This window comes from Neofelis nebulosa, chromosome 6 (assembly GCF_028018385.1).
Source record: "Neofelis nebulosa isolate mNeoNeb1 chromosome 6, mNeoNeb1.pri, whole genome shotgun sequence".
Taxonomy (NCBI): domain Eukaryota; kingdom Metazoa; phylum Chordata; class Mammalia; order Carnivora; family Felidae; genus Neofelis; species Neofelis nebulosa.
Genome location: NC_080787.1, coordinates 40,587,139 through 40,608,531, shown reverse-complemented (window position 1 = coordinate 40,608,531; position 21,393 = coordinate 40,587,139). Strand labels below are relative to the sequence as shown.

The 21,393-nt window shown below is 41.6% G+C and overlaps 2 protein-coding genes across 4 annotated transcripts in view; one reads left to right on the top strand and one right to left on the bottom strand.

Annotated features, from left to right (window-relative positions):
• DNAH8 (dynein axonemal heavy chain 8) overlaps positions 1-10,077 on the bottom strand; it is a 335,701-nt gene extending 325,624 nt beyond the window's left edge. The window contains exons 1-2 of one of the 3 annotated variants that reach the window (XM_058733804.1): positions 9,832-10,077; positions 4,193-4,297 (exon numbers count right to left, since the gene is read on the bottom strand). The gene's annotated coding sequence lies outside the window, so the exon portion shown is untranslated. The remainder of the gene's footprint in view (positions 1-4,192; positions 4,298-9,831) is intronic. The other 2 variants (XM_058733802.1, XM_058733803.1) reach the window with 2 other exon arrangements.
• An 8,120-nt stretch (positions 10,078-18,197) lies between these two features.
• The window catches only part of GLO1 (glyoxalase I), a 37,918-nt gene continuing 34,722 nt past the window's right edge, over positions 18,198-21,393 (top strand). The window contains exon 1 of the mRNA XM_058733801.1: positions 18,198-18,368. Coding sequence (XP_058589784.1) covers positions 18,285-18,368 — 84 coding nt within the window. The 5' untranslated portion in view covers positions 18,198-18,284. The remainder of the gene's footprint in view (positions 18,369-21,393) is intronic.

The following is a 21,393-nucleotide window of genomic DNA, read 5'->3' as shown; positions in this document are numbered from 1 at the left end:
ATCCAGAAGCCAGGATAATAGTAAACACTTGAAGAACACAACAACATAAAATTCCAAAGCAGAGACTTCAAAAGAAGACAGAGAAAGAGGCTTTTTAATGAGAAATTCTGAGGACACTGGTGCACACCTGGCCTAAGTAAGACGGTCCTTCTTGTGGAGGGACATGAGCAGCCCTCCATAAGACAGAGACAGCCTGTAACCTGCACCCCACAGCTGCCCCCTCCAGCTTTTCCAAAGATCCTATAAACAGCTGAAATGGTTTTCTTTGATATCCTAAATTGGCCTACTCAAGAACAGAAATACCCCAACTGACCTACCTTTTTGCTGCCAGCTAAGCACTCGTGGCCAAGACATGCAAAAAAGAACAACTGTTCCCAAACCAACTGCAGACTTTTTTTTTCTCATCCCCCTTTCCTCTCTCTTTTATAAACCTCTCTCCTCTCTCCTTTATAAATTCCAGGTTTTGTCTTTGTTCCTTGACCACAATCTAATGTATACTTTCTTCACATGTGAGTACATTTGCTTGGAAAGTAACTAAGTAAACATCTCTGAGTTATTTTTGGACATAATGATCTGCAATACCCAGGAGTTGTGGGGCACCTGGGTGGCTTGGTCAGTTAAGTGTCCATTCCACTCTCGATTTTGGTTCAGGTCACGATCTCACGGTTCATAGGATCAAGTCCCATGTCAGGCTCCATGCCGACAGCACAGAGCCTGCTTGGGATTCTCTCTCCAACTCTATCTGCCCCTCCCTCGCTCTCTCAATCTCTCTCAAAATAAATAAATGAACTTAAAAAAAAATACCCAGGAGTTGTGTTTGCATTATCTTGGCCTAGAGGAGTTAATTGTACTATCTATAGTAGCTCAAGAACAAGTATAATGATACATACTAGGGAAGTCATATCAACTGCCTGTCACTCTGTTCTAATTTATGCTTTTGAATTCTGCAAAACAATTCACTCTACTCAGTAGGAGAATCATGCCCATTCTCAAAGGATATTGTCAGGCATGGTTGTCTAGTTTCTGAAACCAAAGCAAAATTTACTTAAATTTCAATATAATGGTAAAACACATACACTGACTAAGCTCACTAGCACTAGAGAGATTCTCTGTAGGCAACCAGTGCTCTTTCCACCATTATTTATACCACTATAGAGTCACTATTATTTAAGCCATCAAGGAAAGGTGAAAATTAAATCATGAGAGTATGTTTAAGAAGTCAGGGAAGTATTCAATTAATCTTACTGATTTTTTTCATCTAAAAATGGCCACTATTTTTTTTAAGGGTTGGCACAGATTAAATTTTCAGAAAACGTTATTATCCAACACAGTTCATTCCCTGAGGAGTCCAGATTTCTGAGATTCATGGCACATAATTTCAGAACTAGAAAAAAAACCTTAGAAAGTATCTAGTTCAGCTCTCCCTTTTTACTGCTAATGAAACTAAGATCCACAGAAGTCATAGGTCTTACCCAATCACACAGACAAAAATGATCTTTCTAAATATCAGATCATATCATATCACTGCCCTACTTCTGGGTGCCAAATACAAACTCTTGTGTCCTCCAGGGCTTTCCTGACTCGGTTCCAATCTCTCCAGTTTTCTTCCATTGCCTTTGCCCTGGGCGTTGCCTGAGGTCACAGCAGCTCTGGCAGTTTCTGAAAAAAAGCACTGTTCTCTCACCTGTAGTGATTGGCTGAGAGCTCACAGCCTAACGAAGGAGGCAAACATACCAACCCTTAAAGTTTCATTACAGTCAGCCAAGGTGTGCACGAGAATCTGTAGCATCAGAGGAGAAAACTCAAGAAGGAAATCTCTAAGGAGGAGCTGTCATTTAAGGTAAGTCTTGGTAGGGTACATATGAGTTCCATGGAGAAGACTGGGGAAGTCATATTAATTGTCAACAATTAAATGCCAAATTCTGGGGTGCCTGGGTGGCTTGGTCGGTTAAGCATCCGACTTCGGCTCAGGTCATGATCTCGCAGTCCGTGAGTTCAAGCCCCGCATCGGGCTCTGTGCTGACAGTTCAGAGCCTGGAGCCTGTTTCAGATTCTGTGTCTCCCTCTCTCTGTGACCCTCCCCCATTCATGCTCTGTCTCTCTCTGTCTCAAAAATAAATAAACGTTTAAAAAAAAATTTTTTTTTAAATAAATAAATAAATGCCAAGTTCTATGCTTGGGGAGATGTATAACAATGCTTGATAAATACATATATTTATATATATATAACACATGACCAACAAGCACATGGAAAAACACTCAATGCTCAACGAAGACAATGCAGATCAAAACCACCAGGAGATGGCACTTTATACCCACTAGGATGGCTATAATTTTTTTAAAAATTTTTGTATTGTCTATTTATTTTTGAGACAGAGCAAGCATGTGTGTGTGCACACAAAGGCTGGGGAGGGGCAGAGAGACGGGGGGGGGGCGGACAGAGGATATGAAGCAGGCTCCGTGCTGACAGCAGAGAGCTTGATGCAGGCCTTGATTGAACTCATGAACCATGAGACCATGACCTGAGCCAAAATCAAGAATGACTGAGCCAGCCAGGTACCCCTAAATTTTTTTTTTAAGACAATAAAAAGTGTAGAGAAGGCTGTAGAGAACTGTAAATCTTCATCCATTGCTGGTGGGAATGTAAAATAGTACAGTCTCTGAGGAAAACAGGTTGGCAGTTAGTTTCTCAAAAACCTAATCACAGAATGACCACATGAGCCAGTAATTCCAGTCCAGGATAGAATTTTACCAATTCCATGCAAGAGAATTGATAACATCTGTTCACACAAAAATCTGTAGGTAAATGTTCATGGCATACCTTGAAATGTGGCATACCTTATAATGGAATATTATTCTGTCATAAGAAGGCATGAAGGACTGTTACATGCTAGAGCAGGGATGAACCTTGAAAACACCACACTAAGTGAAAGAAGCCAAACACAAAAGGCCACATATTGTATGAATCTTTTTATATGAAATATCCAGAAAAGGCAAATCCATAGAGACAGAAAGTATATCAGAGGTTGCCAAGGGATAGGGAAGGAAGAACTGGGCCTAATGGCTAATAGGCCTGAGTGTCTTTTTTGGATAATAGAAATGCTCTGGGATTAGATAGCGATTATTTATGGTTGCACAACACAGTGAATATAATAAAAACCATTGAAGGCTATGCCTTAACATGGTGAACTTTATGTTATGTGAAATAAGCTTATAACTCAATTTTAAAATGCTATTTTTAGGGGAGCCTCAGTGGCTCAATCCATTAAGCTACCAGCTCCTGATTTCAGCTGTGATCATGTTCTCACAGTTAGCAAGTTTGAGCCCTGCATAGGGGCTCTACACTGTTGGAGCCTGCTTGAGATTCTCTCTCTCTCCCACTCTGTCTGCCCCTCCCCTGCTCTCGTTCTCTCACTTAAAATAAATAAATAAACTTAAAAAAATTGTTAACAGGGTGCCCGGGTGGCTCAGTCGGTTAAGAGGCTTACTTCAGCCTCTCAGGTCATGATCTCAGGCATGGTCTGTGAGCTCAAGCCCCGCATTGGGCTCTGTGCTGACAGCTCAGAGCCTGGAACCTGCTTCTGATTCTGTATGTGTCTCTCTCTCCACCCCTCCCTTGCTTGCTGTCTCTCTTTCTCTCTCTCAAAACTAATAAACATTAAAAAAATAATAATAATAAAGTAAAAAATTGTTAAAAAAAACAAATAAAATGCTATTTAAAAAAAACGATAAACACTGCAGTAAGGAAATGACCAATTTATTGACCATCTGTCAGGAAGCTTTAGTTTGGAAAATTTCCCCTCAAACCCACCAGGGGAAAAAAGAAGGCATTTTAATACTAAATAAGAAAGGTAAAAAAGAGATACAATTAGTTTAGGCACAGATGACTGTTAACCCTCTGTAGGCACCAGTTTCCCCCACCCCTTACTCAAATAGCTATTTGTGATCTTGCAAAGAAAGAATATTAAAGCTAAAAATGCTTCATTTAGTCCTGAATATCACCAGTTGGGTTAAAGAGTACCTATGGTTACTAAGGTCAGGCTGAATCCCTAGCCTTAGAGAAGGAAATTTCATTGAAAACAAGTATGAAAGGGAAGAAAAAAATGAAAGCTTCTCCCCTGTTCCTGTGCCACAGCCCCAGCCGCCATGCAAAATGGTGTAACTACTATGTGCCCAGGGCCACGATACTCACTCTGGGAGGCAGAAAACAAGGAGACTTTTGTCCTCAAGGATTCACAATGCTATTGGAGAGAGAATCTTCGCAAATCAGTCAAGAGTGTGAAACTGCAGAGTTCTACTGGAAAATAATTCAGAGAAGGGAAGAATTAGTGTCAAAAAAATAGGCAAAGAGGATTTCATGGAGGATTTGAGCATAAGTTGCATTTGAAGACTAAGTTGGATTCAATAAGAAGAGAGGGAAGAAACCTAGAAAGAAAAGTAAAGAGGTAAAGACAGGAAAGGCTATGAAGAGGTCAAAAAAGGGAGAAGTTAGTAGGGGAAAAAAGCTTAGAATGATGTCATATTTATTCTTCCAAATGACTACAAACAGCAAGGATTCAGAATCAATTAAAATAAGTAAATAACGAATGATAAACATTTTTTTTAAGCACAGATCTTAATGCTAATATGTTAGAAAACTGTCTCAGTTCTTTTTTTTTTCAACTTTTTTAATGTTTATTTTATTTTTGAGAGACAGAATGTGAGTGTGGGAGGGAGCAGAGAGAAATGGAGACGCAGAATCCGAAGCAGGCTCCAGGTTCTGAGCTGTCAGCACAGAGCCCAACGTGGGGCTTGAATCCATGAACCATGAGAACATGACCTGAGCTGAAGTTGGACACCCAATTGACTGAGCCACCCAGGTGCCCCCAAATTGGCTTAGTTTTGCCAGTGATTTTTTTCTAGCACTCCTAAGTAGTTCTGAAAATCTCATCAAAAATTCATCGAGTTTATCATAAGATACACAGAAAAAATCCATGTTGACTGACTCTGCTCATATGCTAATCTAATAAATGCAATCTATAGCTTCAATTTAGGTAAACATTTCACTATAACATATATACACTTTCCACCTCTATGTGTGTAGTCTTACCTCAGTTTCCTTGGAACTTAGGTGAAGCTGTTTAAGGAGAAATAAAAAGCATTTAATTTCTGAAACATTAGAATACTTACATGTTTCATGAAAGAGTTTAACTTGTGCTCTACTAAGTGCTGATATCTATGTACCTGCATATATTTTTTAAGATTTTATTTTTTATTTTTTTTAATATTTATTTATTTTGAGAGAAAGAGAGATAGAGTGTGAGCAGGGGAGGGGCAGCGAGAGGGAGACATAGAATCCAAAGCAGGCTTCAGGCCTCTAAGCCGTCAGCACAGAGCCTGATGCGGGGCTCCAACTCACAAACCGTGAGATCATGACCTGAGCCAAAGTTGGACACTTAACCAACTGAGCCACACAGGAGCCCCTTTTAAGATTTTATTTTTAAGCAATCTCTATACTCAGTGTGGAGCTTGAACCCACAACCCCAAGATCAAGAGTCAAATGCTCCACTGACTGAGCCAGCCAAGTGCCTCAATATTTCAAGCTAAGGGCAGGATAAGCTCTTATTCTGTGAACATTAAAGAGTGTTTATGGTTAATAGTCTATGAACAAACACTGAATATAAAGAAACTGATAACCAGGTATTAATCACTATTGTGAGTGAGAAATAAATAAATTCTAAATAATTTGTTATGCTTTAATATTTTTAAAATAAATCACATATCTAACCATGGGGCTTGGGGTGATATTGGGGTTTAGAGTCAGTGGCCAAGAAAGAATTCTTGAAAATGTCTTTGGTGCAAAAAAGATGATTTTATTAAAGCACGGGGACAGGACCCATGGGCAGAAAGAGTTGCACTGGGGTTGTGAAGAGTGACTGATTATAAACCTTCAGGTTGGGAGGGGGTCAGGGACAGCTTAAGTTTCTAAGGAATTTTGGAAGCAAAGTTTCCAGGACCTTGAAGGGCTAGCTGTTGTTAGGAAAATGTCATTTATTATATTCCTTAGTAAAACCTCAGTCATGAGACTATTCAGATGGCTATCAGGGGCCATATGCTTGCAGTATAATTGCCAACATATACTTGGGGGTTAAAGTAAAGAAGGCTTGCAAAGGAATTTTTATGTGTTTTAGTAGACTCACAGGATCTTGGGAGTGGGAGGAAGGATCAGGATAATAATAAGCCAAGATTCCATTTTGCAAAGTGTCATCATCGAGGCAACTGGGCTCCTAGAGGAAGGTCACTTGGCCTGTTTCAAGGACTTGTAAATGGGCTATAGGCAGTAAGGGAATTTCATTTCTCATTTGCCTTTGTTTCCCACATCACCATGGCAAGCACTTAAACCCCGTTACATCTTGATGAGGGTGATATTAGGGCTCCGGGAAATGGAGTCTATAGGTTTCTGGAGATTACGGTATGGATAAGATTGCCTTTTTCTTGCAGTTCACTAAGTATCTGTAAACTGAAGGAGACTCCTGTCCTGCATGCCTGTGATTTCTCAGTCACCCATTTGCTTTCTTTCCTTTCCCCTGTTCTTGAGCAGCCAGGAGTGTCCGAGGAATATCTCACATATCCCACCTGGGGGCAGGGAGGAGGTGCTTTTAGCCTGTACTTTGCCCTCAGCTCCCCCCACGCTCCCTCATCATCTAAGACACTCAAAATAAATAAATAAATTGCCCAATAAATAAATAAACCACGGCCCACGTGGGGAGATCTTGCCTAGGGGAAGTGTAGAATTCTTCCTCTTAACAAAATAATTTAAGATGCATTTTCTACATGGCTTTCAAATGCCAAATCGTACTGGGCATATAATAAACTCTGAAAATAAAATACCAGCTTACCACTTCCAAAGACTGATGCAACCATTTAATTTTAGGTTAGGAAATGTATACAACTACTTTATTTAGAATTCCTAAAAACTGTACCAAAAGTTTGAATAGAGTACATAGTTGAAATGGGAAAATCTTGGTAAACATGAATTAGCTTACTATATTATTCACATTATATCCAATTTGTACGTATGTATGTACATATGTGTGTATGTATGTATGTATATATACAGAGAAGGTTGATTGTTCACTGCAACATGTTTGTAACAGCTAAAACAAGTGCAAAAACAAACATACTTCCTGGAAACATCCAAAAAATGTCCCTTCTAAAGGACCCATTGTATACCTAAAAGGAATATAACACTCTGTGTTAATTATACTTCAATGTTTAAAAAGATGTTAAATATAGTAGGTGCTCAATAAGTGGTAACCAATTACAAAAAAAAAGAGAGAAAGAGGAAGGGAGGGAGGAAGGGAGGAAGGGAGGAAGGGAGGAAGGGAGGAAGGAAGGAAGGGAGGAAGGAAGGAAAGAAGAGGTAGGAGGAGAACCCATTTAATTGAACTGCAGTACTAAGGCCAAATGCTTGGTTCCTGGACTTGTTTTGAAAGCATAAACAGAACTATAGATGTATTAACTGCATTAACTTAGCTCCACGTACTGATTGGTTCTCTAATTATGTTTTATGTACCTCTTAACCTCAGGCACGATCAATCATTAATTGCTTCTTTACCCCCTACTCCCCGGTTACCCACTGATTGTAGAAACCTAATGGGAAACCAGACAGTAACATTTGTCTTGACATATCTGATTCTACTAGGTGCCAAATAGCTCCTCATTGTGGGAAGAATGCTTACCTCCAGATTGTTTCAAGGCCCCCTCCCTTAAGGTTTCAAGAAACCCCTTAGCCTCCTCTCATGTACAGAAGCTGTCCCAACGCTTAGCAGGGGGAAGCAGCTTTGGGAATGACCCTTGCCTTCTCCTTGGTTCTGTCCTTCTGATCATAAAGCTTTCTTTGCTTCAGAACTCGTGCCTCAGGCATTGGCTTACTGCTCATTGGGTGGGTGCACAGACAAGTTTGAGCTTGATAATAGTATCCTGTTCAATAAAATTTTAATACAGACACTAGAAATAAAAAGAATGAAGTAGAACTACATCTACAGATGTAGAAAGATCTCCAACATGGATTATTTATATGAAAGAAAAAAAGCAAAGCAAAGTACACTACATAACAGTACCAACTGTATACATTTTTATAAGTGTATATATAAATGCGTATATATGGTATTTCATCTTTTCTAAGATGCACATTTTTTAAAAGGTTTAATTGGCAACATTTTTTCTTTCATCACATGTTTTCCTTCATGCAGTTACATAACTATGTAATTTTCATTTGTGTAACTGCATAAAATTATGATCGGTAATAGTTTAGATTTGATAAAACATGTTAAAAGCTTTCCAGGAAAGATACACAAGTTATCACCAGCGATCCCCTTGAGAGAGAAAGATGGAGGGGGAAGTAGAGGAAGAGTTGTACTTTCCAATTTTATAACTTTCTGTATGATTTTTTAAAAAATAGAATCATGTGCCTATTTTACTCATATGTGTATGTATCATATACAACAACACATGACACGTGTTTATATTGTCCCCTGCACCATTAACATTTGGAACCTAAAATTCCCTATGGATTTTAGGATTTGGCAAGATTACTTATGCAATAAAGACGCAAGTATTCATACTTGGCTAGCCATTGAGCAGAGTGAATTCAGGATAAACACCTATTCATCTCTTTCCCCTCCACAGACAACTTGATGCCACTTGCAATCATTCTCAATTTCCACCAGTCCTTCTCCTTAAGTTCAATTTGAAGGTTCACTGCACCTGCACAAAGTCATCCCTGCTCATTTTCAGGAGCAGTTAGGACAGTGGACTTCTCCACGCATAGGAAGATTGAAGTGAGCAAATGACACACCAGGGAGCGAAGCCGACAGCCACTTCAACCACATTCCTTCTTCTTGCACCCATTTCTATAACCCTATCCCTTCTTGCATTAGTTGATTCCTGATGGTGGAAGGTCTTCTGCGTGCTTGGCGGCTGTAGCTACATATAAAATTAAGAGACCCCGGGGCATCTGGGTGGCTCTGACTTCAGCTGAGGTTATGATCTCACAGTTTGTGGGTTTGAGCCCCACATCAGGCTCTGTGCTGACAGCTCAGAGCCTGGAGCCTGCTTCAGATTCTGTGTCTCCCTCTCTCTCTGCCCCTCCCCTGCTTGTGCTCTGTGTGTCTCTCTCTCTCTTAAAAATAAATAAAAACATTTAAAAAAGAAAACAAAACTAAGAGGCCTCTTCTGGAGCAAAACAAACAAGTTGGGGGGACAGACCGTTAAACATACACTGGATGGTCAGTGTCAAGAAAAGGTGAATTAGCAAAGGGCTGAGAGAGACTGACATAACAGAGAAACTTCTGGAAGACAACCTGACAGACAAGACATTTGAGTTGGGTCTGAAGAAGAGCTGTCATGAGAACATGGACTAGGGGAGTATTTATTCCAGGCTGCAGGCGGGGGGATAACAGAGTGCAAATGCACCAAAGCAGGAAAAGGGAGAGCTTGCTTGGGAAAAGTGGGACGCTCAGTGATGAGACTTTCGGGGTGCAGGGGAGAGAGGAAAAGGGAGGTAGAGAAAATAAACTGGAGGGATAGGTATTTAGTCTGCCTTAGTTTTGAACTCTTAGCAGGGAGAGTGAAGAGACTGGGATTTACAAAAGGCGATGACTGAGCTGGGGTTGTGCCGTAGGGTGTTAGCTGGGCTGGTCGAGAGGACTAGCTGGGAGGTGAGAAAGTGAATTCCAGCACCGACTGTGATCCCCACCTAGGGAGGAAAGCGGGCCTTCGCATCCCGAGAAGGGAGGGCTAGGGACAGGAGCTCGTCGCGTCCCCGTCGAGCCCCCGCCGCGCACTCACCTGCCGCCGCCCGCAGCTCGCCCAGGTCGGCGAGGAGGCCGGGGTGCGCCGGGGGAGCTGCTCCCGGCTCCGCGGCCACCGAGGTGCGGCCGTTGGGAGTCCGGCACCGGTTCGCTCTGGGGCGCCCCGCGTGGGCTGTGCTGGGCGCTGCTCCCCGGGCGGTGCCAGGTGCGGGAGCACAGGCTGCGGAGGGAGGCCCGCCCCCGCGCGCGTGCTGTTCTGCACGGGACACGCACCCCACCCCCACCCCGCCCCGCCTTCGGAGCTGGAGAAGTGAAACATCGTGGAGCGGCCAGGGTTATTGGGTCACTGAAGGGCAGCCGCCTAGAGAGGGAAATTGAGCGGGGTGCGGGCTTGGGAGGATTCCAAGGTATGCTTTGAGAGGACTGCCATGAAAATGCTTAAATGTATAAAATAAAGTTTCTATGGCCTTTTCTTTCCTTCTTTCCTTTTTTCTTTCTTCCTTTCTGAGATTTCTTTCTTTTAAGTAATAATCTCTGCGCCAAATGTGTGATTGGAAGTCACCACTCTGGGATCAGGAGTCGCAGGCTCCACCCACTGAGCCATCCAGGTGCCCCCATGACCTTTACACTTTTCTGAAGCTACTTAGCGTTTCACTTGAGAATGTTAATTGTTTTCTGTTGAATTTGTTTGCTCAGAAACCTATGACTGGTAATACAGAGAACAGAAAGACTCTGAAGAAAATGGACTTCTTTTCAAAGTCTACCCCCCTGCCCTTTCCAGTACGTTTCTGTTTTCCTTATAACTCCCTGACGTGGTGTGGCTGGTGTCGGTTTTAATTAGGTATTAGAGTCAGTCTTTGACTGTAGAGCAGATCAGTCCAAAATGAGAACTGGAAGATCTGACAACTGATTAAAACAAAAACAAAACATCCCAAAGCCAGCAATGACTATAAAAATCACAAGTAAAGTTCAATAAAACATGGTCCATCCATGTTAAGAAGTACCATGCGGTGATTATGCAGTATGAAGTTATGGGGTCCACAGGGAACTATGCCAAACTGCAAGACCTAACTGTCCTCTGACTCTGAGCTGTATCTTTAGCTAGTGTTTAGGCAATTAAGTAGATGACAGCAATCACATTAGGACCTAGAACCAACTGCTCACTTCCCGTGGGAGGGGCACTGGCTGGTTTACTGCTTGCTACAAAAGATGATGAGCCCTTAGCCCTGGATTCCTTAGCTGCCCCCCCAATCCACCAGCTGCATGTGAGCCACAGTGTTGCCCAGTGGTACTTGGGCTCAGAACTGGTTTCCCTTGTGATGATATTCCTGCTGTTTGTTGGGCTGTGAGTAATAAAGGGTTTCTCTCTGGCCCATTTTTTTTTTTTTTTTTTTTTGTCTCATCATTTAGTTTTGGCACTTATGGTTTAGTCCTTGCCATCTTCCCAGAGTATGTCTATAGATTCTATGTAGTAACAAACAAATTACAGAATGTTATATATTTTAAAGAACCTTAAATATATCCATGTGCCTTAACCTACAAATTCTTCTTTTGAAAATATATTCTAAACAAATAATACTGTGCCAAATAGGGACACAGGTTTTGTTCTAAAGATGTGCATTGCAGGGGCGCCTGGGTGGCGCAGTCCGTTAAGCGTCCGACTTCAGCCAGGTCACGATCTCGCGGTCCGTGAGTTCGAGCCCCGCGTCAGGCTCTGGGCCGATGGCTCGGAGCCTGGAGCCTGTTTCCGATTCTGTGTCTCCCTCTCTCTCTGCTGCTCCCCCGTTCATGCTCTGTCTCTCTCTGTCCCAAAAAAAAAAAAAAAAAAAAAAAAAAGATGTGCATTGCAGTGTTAGGTTTGTAGCACCGTGATCCATGTAATAGTTTAATGACCTCTGACAGAAAATAGGCTCATGGAATACTGCCAAATGATAACACTCCTGACGATGCCTGAGATATGGGAAAAGTACATCTTCTAGAGAGTTCTCTTAAGGCTTCATGGAAAGAAAAAAACATGCAGCATATATAAAACAGTAAATGGTTGGGTTGCCCAAGACCTTGAAAATACAATGAGGGACCTGGTTCTTTGTCTGGTAATAGATCCACTGTAGATTCAGGATGATCTCACCTTGAGATCATTAACTACATCTGCAAGACACTATTTCTAGATAAGGTCACATTCACAGGTACCAGGAATTAAGACTTGGACATATTTTAGGGGGACACAATTCAATTCACTACAAAGAGCCTATACATATTTTTTGTATGTGTCAGTTAAGATTAGATTAGAAAATCTATTGAGAGTATGTTTAAAACACTTTTATGGTTAAGTTAATTTTCCTCAATGGACATCATTTTATTAGTTGCTTAGGTACCTATTGCCAGGTATTTTAGATTTCTGCATTGGCAGTCTTTTTTTTTCTTTCTTTTTCTTTTTTGGCCAAATAGAATGGACAACTAAACAAGGTAAAAAATGTGCTATTTCAGCCATAAACCAATAATCCTGGAAGAGTAAACTCAAGACATTAAACTGTAGATAGTCACTCAATATTTACATGTGTTTTATTTGAATGTCTGGCTACTTAAATTGTGGCTATATTAGGACAATTATAACATAACACATATTGATAATCTTTGTACTCTAATTGCATATTCCCTACGAAATCTAGACATCTTCAGTTGATTGTTTTGACATTTTTATTTCTGTCAATAGTGTGATCTTTCTGTCAGTGGCTGAGGCTTGAAAAACAGACTCATCATGGAGTTATAGATTTTTGGAACAGGAAGGGAACTTGGATATCATCTTATTTCCTGCACTTTGTTTTACAAATGAGGACATCCAGGACTAGAGAGCAGCTTCACCATTTGAGTTTCAGAACTAATTCATTGAGCTACTGGGCAGCAAGTCCCATGACTAAAATTCAGGACCCCTGTTACCAGTTCAGTATTTTTTGTCCCTTACTATGTACACTAATAATAATAGTTACAGGGCTGAGAATCCGTTCCTGACTCAGATTTGCTTACTTAATGCTTGAAAATCAATACTGTAGAGACAAGTGATGGCAGGCAAAGAAAGGTTGCTTTATTTAGGAAGCTGGTAACCTGGGAAGAGGGCAGACTAATGTCTCAAAGACCATCTTCCCCATTCAGGGGAAGCTGGAGGGTTTTAAAAGGGGAGGCACAGGTGGGCCACCTGGGTGGCCCAGTCGGTTATGCATCCAACTCTTGATTTTGGCTCAGGTCGTGATCTCACGTTTTGTGTGGGTTCCAGCGCCTGGTCTGGCTCTGTGCTGACATGCAGAGGCTGCTTGGGATTCTCTCTCTCTCCCTCTCTTTCTCTGCCCCTTCTCTGCTTGCGCTCTCTCTCTTTCAAAATAAAAACATTAAAAAAATATATTTTTAAAACAGGGGAGGCATGAGAAAAGGGAGGGGGCTATGTGCAGAAGAATCAGGTGCCCAGGAGATTTGTCCTATGTTGACATGACCTTGAATGGACCTGCTGGCATCAGTGGCAACTGTTTTCCAATGTAGTCAGGCCTTATCTTCTAGGAAAGTTGGGTCGAGGAAAGTTGGGTCCTTTGCTTCTCAAGGCCAGTCGTCTGTTAGTTCTGCTATAGATCAAGGGACTTAGTTCAGCAAGCAAGGAGTGCATAAGCTTGAAGCAAGTTAACCCTTAAGACAGGTTGGAGTACTGTGACAGACCCTTAATCCTGTGACTGGTGTCCTTAGAAGAGAAAGGGGTGAGAGATTTTAGACATAGGGAAAAGGCCATGTGAAGACAGAGGCAGTGATTTATGCTGCTGTAAACCAAGGAAAAGCAAGAGCCACCAAAAGCTGGAAGAGGAGAAGGAGGATTCTCTCCCAGAACCTTTGTAGTGGGGGATAACCCTGCTGACACCTTCATTTCACACTTTCAGCCTCTAATATTGTGAGAGAATGAGTTTCTGTTATTTTGAGCCACCACGGGTTTGACGGTTTGTTACAACTGTAGGAAACTAATAATCCTTCTACCAAAAAAAAGAAACACTTATGCTCTATTTGGAATTTGTGTCTTCTCAAATAGTGACCATTTTACACTATTCCTTCCCCATTACTGCTGCCTTTCCTTTTATTTCTATATGTGGCACTTATTACTTTTAAGCTTTTGAAAGTATATTATTTAATATTTAAGATATACAGGGAAGCATAAAGAATGAAACAATTATCCATTTATCCACCATCACCTTTAGTTATGAAACAACGTCAAAATATTTAAATCCCCAGTATATCCCTCCCCTCTTCTCCTCTACCATCCCTTAGGGGAAATCATGTTCCTGTATTTGGAGTTGTGTATTCCTAGGCATTTCCTGACCCCATCACTCTAAGTATATTTAGCCCCAAGCAATACATTCTATCGTTGCACAATTTAAAACTTTGCAAAAATGGTGTTCTGCCATATGGATTCTTCTGCAACTTTTAATTATTTCATTTCTATTTGTGAGATTTATCCATGTTGGACTATGTTCCTCTGATTCATTCATTTTCACTTACGTATAGTATTCTGCTGCATGAAATAACACTGTTTTCTTGCTTTTGGACACTTAGGCTTTATCAATTTTTTTCTATTCAAACCATGTTAAACCAGTATAGTCACAATAATCCTCTAGGACATATGCTTATTCATGGATCCTAGGATGTACTCTCTGTAACTTTACTAGATACTGTCATTATTTTAAAGTGTTTATAATAATTTGGGTTTATATCAGCAAATGTATATGAATGAATTTCAGTTCTACATTCACATCAACACAGACTTTTGATTTTTAAATTTTTGTCAGTTTTAAAGGCAAAAAAGGAACCTCATTTTTATATTAAATGGCATTTTTCTGTTTACCAGGGAGTCGGAGCATTTTTTTAATATGCTTATTAGGTATTTGTGTTTCCTCTTTCGTAAACTGCCTGTTTTTCCTTTTTGTCATGTTTTCTATTCAGTTACTTATATTGTTTTCATTGATTTGTAAGAGTTTTTACTTATTATTGATACTGATCCTTTGATGGCTATGTGTGTTGCCCCTACCTTCTCCCACTCCGTGGTTGGTTTCTTTTTTTATTTTTTTATGGTGTGTTTTAGTTAAGATCCTTTTTTCTTTTATATTTTGTACTTTTACATTAAGAAATTCCTACCATGAATTCATAAAGATATTCTCTGATATTTTGCTCTTTATGTTTTAAGTTTTTGCTTTTTTATGTATATAGTGTTTATTTATTTTTGAGAGGGAGAGAGAGACAGAGTGGGAGCAGGGAAGGGGTAGAGAGAGAGAGGGAGACGCAGAATCCAAAGCAGGCTCCAGGCTCTCAGCTGTCAGCACAGAGACTGACGTGGGGTTGGAACCCAGGAACCATGAGATCATGACCTGAGCTGAAGTCGGATGCCCAAATGACTGAGCCACCCAGGTGCCCCTCACATTTATATTTTTAATACACTTGGACTTTTGTTTTTCTTTATGGTATGAAATAGAGAAATCTTTTCTTTTCTCATATAGATAAACTATGCTGTCCTAAACCATCCATTGAAAAATGTATCTTTTCCCTACTGATCAGCAGTACTAACTCTAATCTATATCAAGTTTTTATATGTGTATGTATATATTAGTTGTGTATTGCTGCACAACAAATTATCCCAAAACTTTGCAGCTAAAAACAACAAAATTTTGTTATCTGATAGTTTCTGTGGGTTAGGAATCTGGGAATGGTCTAGACGGATACTTCTGGCTCCAGGTTTCTTATAGAGTAAAAATTATGGGGTCAACCAGGGCAGCAGTTATTTCAAAGCCATATTGGGAGAGGACTCACGTCCGAGCTTACACATGTGGCTGTTGGCCGGCCTCAGGTCTTGACTGGCTATTGATAAGAGACATCAAACAGTTCCTTGCCACATGAGCCTATCCATAGTGTTGCTCACAATGTGGCAGCTTGCTTACCCTCAGTGAGAGATTGGAGAAAAAGAAAGTGAGAAAGATCTCCCAAGACAAGAATCACTGCATAATTTAATATCAGAAGTGACAAGCCATCACTTCAGCCATAGTCTATGCTTTGGAAGTAAGTCACTAAATCCATACTCAGGGGGAGGGGATAACACAAAAGTGCGAATACCTGGAGGTAGGGATTATTGGCGACATCTTAGAGCTGCATATCACAATTTCCATTTATTGATTTCTGCCTACCAGTGCCATTGCCACATTGTATAACTGCAGCTTTATAGTAAATCCTATTATCTAGAAGTTTAGGTCCCCCTACTTGTTTATTTTTCAAATATGTCTTGCCTATTTGGAGATCTAAAAATAGAATCTGGATCCAGCTTATTCAGTTCAATAAAGAATCCATCAACATTTTTATTAAAATTGCATTACAGAGGTGCCTGGGTGGCTCAGTCAAACTCTTGGTTTTGGTTTAGGTCATGATCTCACAGTCCGTGGGTTTGAGCCCCACATCAGGCTCTGCGCTGGCAGTGTAGAGCCTGCTTGGGATTCTCTCTCTCTCCCTCTCTCTCTGCCCCTCCTCTGCTTGTGCTCTCTCTCTCTCTCTCAAAATAAATAAACCTAAAAAAATTACATTAATAGGTTAATTTCATTAAAATGAATCAATATTTTATGATATTGAGGCTTCCTATCCATTTATATGGTTTATTTCTCTTATATCCTGAAAGTTCACCAGAGGGTTAGAGGAAAAGAACAGTTTGGAATGTCTTTTCAATAAAACATCTCAGACAAATTTCTTTTGTCTGGGCTTCTATACTGAATAGTTCAGTGATGCACAGTGTATGGAGGGTTGATGTTGCCTCAGTTCCTGGATTAGCAGCTTTAAGGTCTATTTCCATGCTGAAGTTCTGTGGTTCCAGTATACCGAGTCCTCTTATTTTATAAGAACAGCCTCCCTCTTCTTTGGGGGAGCTGCTGCTTCTCCCACTTCAAACATGTGGTTCTAATCCTGGTTGCCAATCACAGTGCCCTGACCACAAGAGTTAGCATAGGTCCTAGTCTAGGCTAGTCATAGCTCCTCCTATTTTATCAAGTTGGAATTTAGGGAAGTGGTTGCTCCCTCTCAGGTAAGCGGCTGAGAGGCTGAGAGCTCTAAGCTGCTGGACTGGAAAAGTAAGTATGTCTGACAAAATGAAGTGGAGATGAGGAAAGAAACTGAGATGAGAGATGGAGACACCTTGGTGGTGGCCAGGTGCCTGGTGCTATATGTTTGGTGCCAGATGCATCCCTGCCCTGCTTCAGTCTGATTAGGTGAGCCAATAAACTCCCATTTTCCCCAACCTCTTGCCACCAAAATCCCTAACATGTATCTATCTTCTTGCTAATTTACAATAGACCCTCCTATTCATTTAAAAACCCTTTGTCAAATCTCATTCCTCATTAATTTACTAACATAAGGCCCTTTTCTTTTTATTTTATTTTTTTATTTTTATGTTTATTTATTTTTGAGAGACAGGCAGAGTGTGAGTGAGGGAGGAGCAGAGAGAGAGGGAGACACAGAACCAAAGCAGGGTCCAGTCTCTGAGGTGTCAGTACAGAGACAGACCCAGGTCTTGAACTCATGGACTGTGAGAGCATTACCTGAGCTGAAGTTGGACGCTTAACCTACTGAGCCATCCAGGCTCCCTGCACCAGGCCCTTTTCTAAATTATGTTTACACCAATTATGATCACTTAGTCTTTTAACCACAGGAAATATGTACTAAGCATATACTATGTGCCAGTTATCAAAGAACAGTGATAACTAAGTCTTCCAGTGAACACAATTAAAATATGTGCCTTAGCAAAATTAATGTAAACACACACCGCAAGTTGTGGACATTTAAATCGTAAGTAGTGAAACTGTGACTTAAACCTCATTTGAACCTCACCAAAATCCTGCAAGGAAGCTCAGAGGGGGGCCAGTAATTATTCAAGCTTCTATAGCGAATAAATAGTGGAACCAAAACTTGAGTCTAGATTTTTTTTTTTTACTAAGTCAGGGTTGTTTCAATTATTCTGTACTGCTTAAACTGAGAAAATACTTTTGGATCCTTATAATTTAAAAAGGATAGCTCCCAATTCTCTTTTCATCAGGTTTCAATTTTCTACCAAGTTGCATCCCTGAGGTCTGGGTGCTTCCTGAACTTTAACAATTAAGCAGGGAAAAAAAAAAAAAAAAAAAAAATCAGGTCAGGAAGCAATACCCAGAAAACCACTCTTCCCGGCCCGCAGGGATTTTGTGTTTCCTCAGCCAGCCACCCTCTTCAAGTGCAAGGCACCTTGGGAGTTGTAGTCTTGAGGCACAGAGTCGTGTGGCTGGAGGCGCTGACTTACTGGGACCCAATCTGCAGAGAGTCAACTTGCTGTACGCGCAGCGATTGGCTGGAAGTCAGCGGCCGCCCTCCCCGCGGCGCCGTCCCTAGGAGAGGCCGGGAGGATTGTGGCTGGTTGCTGCATTCTCAGACGGTCGTCAGTAATACGGCAGTGCGGCCATGGCAGAACCGCAGCCCGTGTCCAGCGGCCTTACCGACGAGGCTGCCCTCGGTTGCTGCTCCGACCCGGACCCCAGCACCAAGGTGGGCGCAGAACCTACTTCTCCCAAGTCGCGGCCCCGCAGGCCGTAGCTCGGGCCCCGGGAGGGCGCACGTCCCCGGCACAGCCAGGCCGGGCTCCGGCTGGATTCGAACCCCATCCGACCGTCGCCACCGCAGCTCTGGCTGCCTAGGGGGGACCAGAATGGGCTGGGTAAATGGTTAGTGGTGTCCAATAGGGGATGCGTGAGAGGATCCATTTCCTCAGAGACTGCGACCCTTCTTGTATTAACTTGTTTATTTGGGGACGGTAACTGGAAGCCACGGCCAAGCCAGGGTCAGATCCCTTATCCGTGCGTGTGCGTGTTCCCCGGGCCAGTAGCTATGGCGGATAAGAGGAGCTTCAGAACTCCCAGTCCAGGTTCGAAGGTCCTTATCCACGCTGGCCCCTCCCAGCCTGCTCTGGCTGCTGGCTTAACTCCTCCAAACTAATCTGATCTCCGAGTTTAACCGCGCCCAGAATTTCGCTTTTGCTTGGTTTTTATGGTTGCTCACAGTCACACTTCTGCCCTCCCTGTGCATGGTGGCCCCCAAGAAAGGTGACAGAATCGTGGAGCTTAGATCCAAAGGGAATCTTAGAAATTCTTTCACCGATCCTTTCATTGCAGCCGAGACCCAGTAAGAGGAATGACTTGTTGCCTCCCTCCAGCTTGCTTAACATGTCTCTACCCAGTCAGTGTAACTCACTCAGGTGTGGTGCCTCCATGCTGCCAGGATTTGACACAACTGCCGCTTGCGGCGGGGAGTGGGGGTTATTCTGGTGTACTTGTCGGTGTCAGTAAACGACTTTGTATTTTTTTAAATTAGATGGGGGAATTTCTAAATTCCTTGAAGATTGAACACGTGCTTTATGCAGACCTCAAAGAGGAACTGAGTTTGCTCCCTGCTTGCTCTTTACCTTCAGGGTGAAGAGTCAGACACCTCTCTCATTGCTAAAGCCTTTGGCACCTGGTCCTTAGCTTAGGCAAAATGGTAGTCACTGAGAAATATTGGGACAGAAGAGAGAGGGAGGGAGGAAAAGAAAGAAATTTCCTTTCACACTCATTTCACTTGTATATCCTCTAATAGTAATACCTAGTTATTTCACAAAATATAAACTGAGTCATTCAGTATAAATTAATTTCCTAGATAACTGGAGATTTTATGTGCTGGGCTATTTAAAAAAATATTTCAGAGACTTTTATAAAATGTATTAAATACATTTTCTTGCGTTTTTATTTACAGTTTATTTTTGAGAGAGAGACAGGGAGAGAGAGAGAGAGAGAGAGAGAGAATTCCAAGAGGGAAGAGAGAGCCCGAAGTGGGGCCAAACTCACGAACTGTGAGATCATGACCTGAACCAAAATCAAGAGTCCAATGCCTAACCGACTGAGCCACCCAGGTGCCCATTGCATTCTTAATTTACACTACATATAATTGAAAATTCTCTTGGTTGTTTGGAGTAATTACTTCTTGAAATCAGTAATTTTTGGCCCTTGAGGTACCATGTAGGGGACATAAAATGGATAGGTAATAACAGCTTGAGTGTGCCAGGCCCTGGGTTGTTGTTTGAAGTACATTACTTAATTTAATCCTCATAACAACTCTACGAAGAAGGCATAATTATTATCTCCATTTTATAAATGAGAAGACTCCAGGATAGAGGTATTGAGTAACTTCAGTAACTTGCCCAGAGAGGAGCTCATGCTCCCAACCAACACCCTGTTCTGCTTCTGGAGTACTGACTTCAGCAGTAATTTTGGAAGTTGACATGAAGGAAAGTAAAAGACCTAAATTAGATTCAGTCTGATTGCTGATTTTATTTATATATATAAACACACACACACACACACACACACACACACACACACACACATTGCTATATATAAAAACATAGTATGTATGGGGGATACTGGGCTGAACCAGATGAGGTCTCAATCAAACAGACACCAACTCCAATATAAGATGGAGCTGAGATAAATGTGCTATTGGAATTATAAACCACCTTTGGAGCACAGAGGTAGAAATTTTTGAAGGTAGCATCTGTAGTATGGTATATATATGGGGTATTTGAAGTCCAAAGACCTACATCTGAACCCCCAGTTCTGTCATTGGCTGCAGTGATCTTAGCAGGGCACTTGAGCTGAGTTTGTAAAAACAACATAAAGAGAGCTGCTAGGAAGATAAAATGTATTAATGTTCTCTATGAAAAGTGATATAATTCAAGTTGTGTTTCAACTGTGGGGATCAGGGAGTGCATCAAGTGGAAGGTGGGGTGAGTCTATGTCTTGAAAGGTGGATGGGGGTCCAGAATCACCTGGGAGACAGAGTTATATGGGAGGAGGCATTCTAGGTGAAGGAAATATATGAGCAAAAATGTGGTGAGATGGCAAAATGATGCAGTGAAGTCATGTTCTGGAGAGGTGAGTTACATGTTTTTGGTTGAAGTTCAGGTTATCTAAGCAGTGGAGCAGTGGTGGAGAAGGCTAGAATGGTAGGTTGGAGCCAGATCATGGAGAGAGCTTTTGAATGTCACATCTAAGGAAGTTGGATTTTATATAGGTAGTAGGGAACCATTCAGGGTTTCACAGCATTTTTGTAGAATTGATTGGAGGGATCCAGGCCTGAAGGGGACGAGGACACCTAAAAGGTTCTTCCAGAAGGTGAAATAAATGATGAGGGCCTGGTTTGGAAAGTATAGGGTAGCGGTGGTAGAAAGTCAACTTCCCTGTTGATCATTTGCACCTTTGTCATAAAGGCAGGTCAAGGAATGTATAGCTGTCCCACATCCTGGGTAGTCTTATTGGCCAACTGTCTTCATAAGGCCAAATACTTTTTTTTTCCCCTAAGTGATAATCTCCTGAAATTAATTCTTTTTACTCTCTCAGTGTCCTTTAATATAATAATTTGGAGTCCTGTCCCATCTGAGTGGGGGGTGATCGGGTCAGGGAAAACTCTGAGTCTTGGCGACACTTAAGCTGATAGAATTGGTGCAGGGGTAGGTGGAAGAGAGAATGGAGAGGAGGAAGGA